Source organism: Thamnophis elegans, chromosome 2 (genome assembly GCF_009769535.1).
Source record: "Thamnophis elegans isolate rThaEle1 chromosome 2, rThaEle1.pri, whole genome shotgun sequence".
Lineage (NCBI taxonomy): Eukaryota > Metazoa > Chordata > Lepidosauria > Squamata > Colubridae > Thamnophis > Thamnophis elegans.
In genome coordinates, this window is record NC_045542.1 from 146,955,236 (window position 1) to 146,964,140 (window position 8,905).

An 8,905-nucleotide genomic window follows, 5' to 3' on the forward strand; every position below is an offset into this window, starting at 1 on the left:
TGGGGAAAACCAAGAAGCTTTCAGATTCGGGTTTTCCCAGATGTGCCAACATGGCTCTCTCAATAAATTGGAACTTTGAACAATACTTTGCCTTGGACTCTGATTTAATTTTGGATGTTATTTTGAACCCTGACAGCAGTGTAGATACTGTTCCACCATCAAGTTGGTTGTTTTGGCCACCCCATTAGTAGCAGGGTGGAACTCATTTCCAAATCAGTATCTACAAACAGGTCTTCTCATTAGTCATTATACACTATATTACCAAAAGTATTTGCTCATCCATCCAAATAATCAGAATCAAGTGTTCCAATCACTTCCATGACCACAGGTGTATAAAATCAAGTACCAAGGCATGCAGACTGTTTTTACAAACATTTGTGAAAGAATGGGTCGCTCTCAGGAGCTCAGTGAATTCCAGCGTGGAACTGTGATAGGATGCCACCTGTGCAACAAATCCAGTCGTGAAATTTCCTCGCTTCTAAATATTTCACAGTCAACTGTCAGCTGTATTATAAGATCGTGGAAGTGTTTGGGAATGACAGCAACTCAGCCATGAAATGGTAGGCCACGTAAATTTGTCCAACATCAGTGTGTGACCTCACAAATGCGCTTCTGGAAGAATGGTCAAAAATTCTCATAAACACACTCCTAAGCCTTGTGGACAGCCTTCCCAGAAGAGTTGAAGCTGTTATAGTTGCAAAGGGTGGATCGACGTCATATTGAACCCTATGGATTAGGAATGGGATGTCACAGTAAGTTCATATGCTAGTAAAAGGCAGGTGAACGAATACTCTCCTGAGCATTTTAATAATATATACAATATATCTATTGATGTAGATTTTTTATATTTTATTGCTACTTTTACTTTTTTCATTAATTGCTTACACTGGGCAACAAAGATTGTACTTCTTGAACACTGTTGGGAATATCTTATAGATGTTTGGTTGCTAAGCACAAAAATATGCATCCTATCATGGATCATTTTATAAAAATCTAGAAATTACATCGGATCCAAATGTGTGAGATATCAAGAGACTTAGTTGATAAAAGATGGAAGTGTGTTGTCCACAATAAGCTAAGTAGATTTCAGAAAGTAAGTTCTTACTGTCGGTTTGGGGACTTATATACTCTTTAATTTACAGTCTTGTGTACTGCTGTGGTATCTAGATATGATACAATTTTATTAGGAATAAAGAGAAAGAGAGGTGCTCTCAAAACTGCTGGAAGAATAACAGATAAAGAGTATTTCTGTTGAATGTTCAAATCCACCTTTGAATTGTGTGTTTATTTCTTCTTTATTAGTTTTTGGAGAGCTTTATGCACCTCTTTGTTCCTTAGACTGTAGATCAATGGGTTAAGCATGGTGGTGACAAAGACATAGAAAAAGGAAATCAGCTTGACTTCAACACTGGAGGAAGTAGCGCGAGGCTTCATTAAACTGAAGATGGCTGTGCCGAAGAAGAACCAGACCACTATCAAATGGGAGGAACAGGTGTTGAAGGCCCTCTTCCTGCCCTCAGCTGAGCGGATTCTCAGCACTGCAGTTGCTATATAGCCATAAGAGACCGTGATGAGACTAACTGGTACTATAAGCAACACCACACTGCCAGAAAGCACCAAAGCCTCATTAAGCAAAGTGTCAACACAAGCCAATTTAAGAAAGGCAGGAAGCTCACAATAAAAATGATCCACTCGATTTTGCCCACACAGTGGAAGCCTAAGACTCATCACTGTATGAATTAGTGAATGGCTGAAGCCACTGATCCAGGAGACAGCAGCCATGGTTATACACCGAGAGTGGCTCATAGTGGTAGTGTAGTGCAGTGGATGACAGATAGCGGCATAGCGATCATAGGCCATGACAGACAACAAAATACACTCCACGGAGCCCAGAGCAACACCAATGTACAACTCAGCCACACAGGCACCATAAGGGATGGTCTTTCTTGCTCTCCAGAAATTGACCAGCATTTGTGGCCCAATGCTGGTGGTGAAGCAGATGTCAAGGAAGGAAAGATTGCTGAGGAAGAAATACATGGGGGTATGGAGCCCTGGATCTAGTCTCGACACCACAATGATGGTTGTGTTGCCGAAGAGGCTCATCAAGTAGAATGCCAGGATTAAGACAAACAGCAACATCTCCAAGCGTGGCCTGTCTCCCACTCCCAGCAAGATGAATTCTCCTTCATAGCTTTGGTTACTATTTTCCCATGAGGTTTCCATGTTCACTGTCTCTGCACACTAGAACAAGTAATGACACACAGAAGGAATTCGGTTCAAACAACTGACTGAATCCATCATGATCAACTGATTCCCATACTTGAAGTGCTGTTTGAATACAGGTGCCAGTTAGGTAGCCACTGTCAAAGATCCTTAGCAACACTTATACCTCCATTAATCCCACAAAGGATATTATAATCAGTAATGGTTTTTTCTTACTTTTGCTGCCAGTTCGGAACTGGGAGCACACATGTGCGCACTTGGTTTGCTCGTGCACAGCACTTCTGTGCATGTGCAGAACCTTCTGTGCATGCACAGAGTGCCCATGGTGACATCTGGGCAGGTGGGCAGAGCCTCCCTCAGCTGCCACTAACAGTTTGCCTGAACTGGGGCAAACCGGCAGAATACCAGCTCTGCACAGAATGCTGTCACCTTCCCACCGAAGTGGAACCTGCTCATCTACTTACATTTGCATTCTTTTGAACTGCTAAGTGAGCAGGAGCTGGGACAAGGATGGGAGTTCAACCCATTACACAGTGCTTGGTCTCAGACCTCGACTGTCAGCTTTCCAGCTGACAATCTCAGTGTCTCTAACCACAGAGCCATCCTGCCCACCAAAGGATGTAGTTAGGGAAGTGCTAAGATTTCCCTTTTCATATCAGGCATTTCCTGTATGTACATTGCCTTTCTTTTCTAATGATACAAAACCTGCCCCCCTAATCCTTGTCCAGTTAGGTAGCCATTTTCAAAGACCCTCAGCAACACTTATACCTCCATTAATCCCAAAACGCATATTATATTTGTGAATGTAAAACAGAATCCTACTCTGTGCAAACTGAATATTGCAGGCAGAAAACCTTAATCTGGCTACAGAAAATTGGGCAGCATGACACAATGAAAAGTCAATGAACATCAAATAATGCCAGGAGCCTGCCAGAATCTTTTTTCCAGTTCCAGAATGGGTAGGGTCCAATGTTTTGGCTAGGGAAAGACAGAAAACTGCAGCAAAATTTAGTACGTAAGAAAGGAGAAATGCAACAACACTCCAGTTCCCCCACCACCGCCCTTTTTTCTTGACTATTCAACGTCCTTTCCTGTCCAATGTCTAACAAACCTCTCTTTACACTCTTTATACATTTACATTCATATCTCACCTTCAGTTCAGGAGCTCATATCCCTTGTACATCGTATCCATTCCTCCAATTAAGTGAGTTGACCTGGAAGAGAGAGGTGGGGGGAGGGAGAGATTTGACAACAAACACATGGACACAGCTAATAAAATCTTATTTTTCCACATAAAGAAACCCCACATAATTAAGATATAGCTGTATCTGTTTGGAGATGGCATTGCACATGGCTCCGTTACTTGTCCCACCTTCTGCCAACCTAGCAGTTCGAAAGCATGTAAAGAGGCAAGTAGAAAAACAGGGACCACTAACAGCGTTTCATGCGCTTTTGGTGTTTAGTCATGCCGCTACATGACCACAGAGATGTCTTTGGATAGTGCTGGCTCTTCAGCTTTGAAATGGAGATGAACAACACCCCCTAGAATCAAAAACGACTAGCACATATGTACGAGGGGAATGTTTACCTTTTAAAAATCTTACTGATTTCATGCTTATTTAGTGTTGTTGTTGTTAGCTGCGAAGTCTTGTCCGACCCATCGCGAGCCCATGGATACTGCTGTACATAGGATTTTCATGGCAAAGATCCTGGAGTAGGTTGCCATTTCCTTCTCCAGTGGATCACGTTTTGTCAGAGCTCTCTGCTATGAATGTTCGTCTTGGGTGGCCCTGCACAGCATAGCTCATACCTTCATTGAGCTACGTAAGGCCCTTTGCCATGACTAGGCAGTAATCCATGAAGGGGAATTATTTAGTAATTACATATACATTCCCTCACCAACCCTTAAACAAAATAACAGAAGCCAGGTAGATGATTTTAGGCAATTTGTTCATATGTTGGGAAACACCGAAGATATATTAATTAGGAAGGAATCATATGTATGATAAGAATGATTTGATTATGATTACATTCTAATTAACTTTTTGGAGTGTCCTTTTCTCTTTTGACATTAATGTATAATTTTTGAAATAAAAAATGGACCCATTTTAATATGAATATTTCTTAGCATATATATATTTGGGTACATTTCCTATGTACAAGGTTTTACACAATATAATAATTTTCACTATGCAGATTTTTGAAATATAAATTTTTATACACAAATCCCTTAAAAATGATATCTGTGTATTGTTCTCTCTCTCTCTCTCCCTCTCCCTCTGTGTGTGTGTGTGTGTGTGTGTATTTATATATCTCCATCTCTATCTCTCTATATCTATCTATCTATCTATCTATCTATCTATCTATCTATCTATCTATCATCTATCTATCATCTATCTATCTATCTATATGCTTGAGTAGAAACCACATCACAGTGTATGGATTTTATTATTTAGCTGCATTCCATTTTGCATATAAGTTTGGGATTGTAAATTGCCCAGTTTTATATTAACATACAAATCAAATTAACATGTTCCTTATTACCAGCACAAATGTTACTGCTTCTAAAGAAATACGCCCACAAAAATAATTTTGTACAATGAACAAATTCAAAAATCATGTTGACAATTTGGATCAGCAGCTAGTAGACAATGATCCACATTTATAACTATTTAGATTTACTGTAGCTTAGGCTCACCTTTGCTGAAGTCAGTTCTAATCAATGAAAACCTAGGTTACAATATATTTCCTGATCAACATTCACTTACTTCACATATAAATGTGTAACAGGGAAGCAAATGGAGATAACATTGCAGCAATAATTTCAGAACAATTTTACACTTGAGCCTGTAGGGAAAGAAAGCTAAATGCAAAGATGAATGCATTTTTCTGTTTAAAGGAAAAGGGAGATAAATTACAGTGGAGAGACAGCAGCTGGTTGGTGTGTTTGTGTGTGTGTGTGTGTGTGTGTGTGTGTGTGTTAGGAATCCAAAGAGATGGAAAAGAGAGAAGTCCAAGTCTCCCTCCACCCAACTCTTCTCAGCTCACCTTCTTCAGACAGGCATTTTGGCTTATCCAGGTGTTCCAAAATATTTAGATTTCATGCAGACACACAATAATCAATCTTAAAAGGCAAGAAATGGAGTAGAATGATAGATTTCATAGGCATTTTCTGGGAAGGAGGGAAGAAAGGGAGGACTATTCCTGACCTATTTCTCACCATTTAGTGAAAATTGCTATAAAGATGTCATTGAATCCCAACACACCAGGTCTCAAGATGAAAAATTAGCGGCAAGCAAGACACTTCTCTCCAGAGTCCAGCAAAACCATTTGCAAAGGCTCACCCAGGAAGGATAGAGGGAGGGTGTGTGTGTCGAAAAAGTGACAGTAGCAAAGATACAGGAGTGAGAGGAAGTGATGGCAAAAGTTTGGATTAGCAAAGAAAGTAGTAAATTTCAAATAGTGTAATAATAATTTCAAAAAGTGCAAGAAATATATGATGCAACAAATTTATGTGCAGCCTTTACAGCACAATGCCAGGTAAGGATGATGGGCTAAAAATACACACAGAAACCGACAGACAGACAGAAACAGTGTTTTTATTAATGTTGTACATACATATCTATATGTGATTCCAGATAGAACTTCTAATAGTCTTAGGCCATCACACCCAATCTAGACCAATCATGAGGGGATCAGGGCACCTATATCCAGCAGTGGTGGGTTTCAAATTTTTTTACTACCTATTCTGTGGGTGTGGCCTGTTTTGTGGGTGTGGCTCAGCAGTCACGTGACCGGGTGGGAGTGGCCAAGTTGATGTCACTGAATTATTTGCCCCAATGAATGACCTACAAAAAGAAGATATAAAAAAGGAAATGTATTATTTTGTGCACTTACTACTTAAATAAGAATAAAATAAGTACACAAAACGGAGACTGAATTCACTAGAGAAACACACAAAATCTCTCAAACAATGCACCAACCGGCACACTTAAAAGCAACATATTGCATCACAAATAAAACATTTCCAAAAAGCAATAACATTTCTTGTAATTAACATTTTCTGAAAATAATAAATAAAAAAAACATTCCCTAAAACAATAAATAAAAAAACATTCCCTAAAAACAATTAAAAAACATTTTCTGAAAACAATGAATAAAAGAAACATTTCCTAAAAACAATTTTTTTTCTGAAAACAATAAAAAAAACATTCCCCGAGAGAGCTAAATAGCTTTAAATAGATCTATACTAGATCTATTAGATCTATACTAGATCTATTAAACAGATCAGCAAAAATGTAACATATATACACATATATAAATGCAACATACATATACATACATACATACACACACACATACACACAGAGACAGACAAACAAACACACACAACACCAACGCAATCCTAAATTGCATTAACAGAGGGATACAATCAAGATCAAGTAAGGTACTAATACCATTCTATAAAGCCCTAGTAAGAACACACCTAGAGTACTGCATCCAGTTTTGGTCACCACACTATAAACAAGATGTCAAGACTCTATAAAAAGTGCAGAGAAGAGCAACCCGGATGATTAGGGGACTGGAGACGAAAATGTACGATGAACGGTTGCAGGAACTGTGCATGGCTGTGCAGAGTGAAGAGAAGAACCAGGGGAGACATAATAGCAGTGTTCCAATATTTGAGGGGTTGCCACAGAGGAGATCAAGCTATTTTCCATGGCACCTGAAGACCAGATAAGGAATAATGGATGGAAACTGACCAAAGATTCAACCTTGAAATAAGGAGGAACTTTCTGACAGTGAGAACGATCAACCAATGGAACAGTTTTGCCTTCTAAAGTTGTGGGGAGCTTCATTACTTGAAGCTTCAAGAGATTGGACTGCCATTTGTCAGAAATGGTGTAGGGTCTCCTGCTTGAGCGGGGGTTGGACTAGACCCTGTTAATCTGTTACTTGGTATCTGTTACATTAATAAGAAATGGCAATATCAAAAGAATTTGGTTCCAGGCAGAGGTGGTATTCATCAGGTCTAACCAGTTTTGGAGAACCGGTAGCGGAAATTTTGAGTAGTTTGGAGAACAGGTAATAGAACCCATTTATTCTCTTCCTCCTGAGTCCCAGCTGATCAGGAGGAAATGGGGATTTTGCAGTATCCTTCCCCTGGAGTGTGGTGGGAATGGAGATTTTACAATATCCTTTCCCTCACACACCCGCCATGCCCACTAAGCCACGCCCACAGAATCGGTAGTAAAAAAATTGAATGATACCACTGGTTCTAGGATAGAAAAAACGTGGCACATCAACCACGTTTGACCCAACAAAGATATTTTTTACTTTTCCTTCACATAAAACTCATAATGATGAAAACTTTTTTAAAAGCAAAGAACAAGAAGGTGAAGGTTTTCATTGTTTGTGATGGATATATCCAAGAATAATTTGAAGCCAAGGTTAAGGAAGGCATTTTTGTTGGTCCGCAAATCAGATATATCATTAAGATAAGTGGGGAAAAGACCTGTTAGTGAGGCCAGAGAAAAATCACCTGGAAAGTATGCAAAGATGTTTGTGAGAATTTTCTTGGCAACTATAGAACACTCAATTACATTCAGCTGGTTGACAAACTTCTTACAGCATATAAGACCATGAAGCACAACCTATCACTGAAGATTCATTTTCTGCATTCGCACTTGGACTTCTTTCCCAAAAATCTAGGTGCATTTGGTGACCAACATGGTGAAAGTTTCCCCAGGAAAATGCCACCATGGAAAAACAGTATCATGGCAACGGGAATCCATCCATGTTGGCTGACTATTGGAGACTGTAACGAGATGCATCAGAAACCAAGTACAAACAAACATTTAGACCTGTTGAACACATGTAATATGTCAAGAAGCACGATTAGGTGGTTAAATGCGTCATAGCCATTAAAAGTTAATTTCCTACTTTTGAAGATTCCTACATCATGCCATTCATTCTGACATTATATTTGTGTTTAGTTTGAAAGGAACTATCATAATCACCAAAGGTTTTTCAAAACTTTTGAATTTGTTGTCCTATGTTAATTCTTTCTGTATATTATCCTGCATTTCATAAAATATTTCATGAATTGTTGTAATCAATACGTTTAATTACAGAACACCCCCAGCTTCATTTTCTAATGGCAAGTAGGATAGTCCTGCTTTATGTCAAATAAATAGCACTTAGCAATAGCACTTAGGCTTATATACCACTACACAGTCCTTTACAGCCCTCTCTAAGCAGCTTACAGAATCAGCCTATTGCCCCCAACAATCTGGGTCCTCATTTTACCGACCTCAGAAGGATGGAAGGATGAGTCAACCTGGAGTCTGGTGAGATTTGATCTGCCAGCAGAAATAGCCTGCAGTACTGCACTCTAACCACTGCTCCACCATGGTTCTTATGTCAAGAGCCATGGTCAAATGTCAAGTGTTTAATTTTTGGATCCTACATAGACCATGGAAGGGGCCTTTGTATACATGGAATCCTCAACTACATAGATCTGGATTATATAATAGTCCTCAAAAACCCACGATGGCAACGTCATGGTCTACCTAAAGGGAAGGTTTGGGACCTGTTCTTGTACAGGGAGAAAATCATGAGCAAATTGTTCTTTTAGGTTCAGGATATAGGAATGTGGAAGAAGGATGGAAAAATCATAATG

The 8,905-nt window shown here is 39.3% G+C and overlaps 1 protein-coding gene across 1 annotated transcript; it reads right to left on the reverse strand.

The window, feature by feature from the left end:
* Positions 1-1,284: 1,284 nt before the first annotated feature.
* Positions 1,285-2,223, reverse strand: LOC116502918 (olfactory receptor 2G3-like). Its single transcript, XM_032208937.1, has one exon. It carries the CDS (start codon positions 2,221-2,223, stop codon positions 1,285-1,287), a length of 939 nt encoding a protein of 312 aa, XP_032064828.1.
* Between the last annotated feature and the right edge of the window lie 6,682 nt (positions 2,224-8,905).

Bases quoted from the DNA above. Each gene is read 5' to 3' on its own strand.
- LOC116502918 (XM_032208937.1), bottom strand. From the start codon at position 2,223: ATGGAAACCTCATGGGAAAATAGTAACCAAAGCTATGAAGGAGAATTC.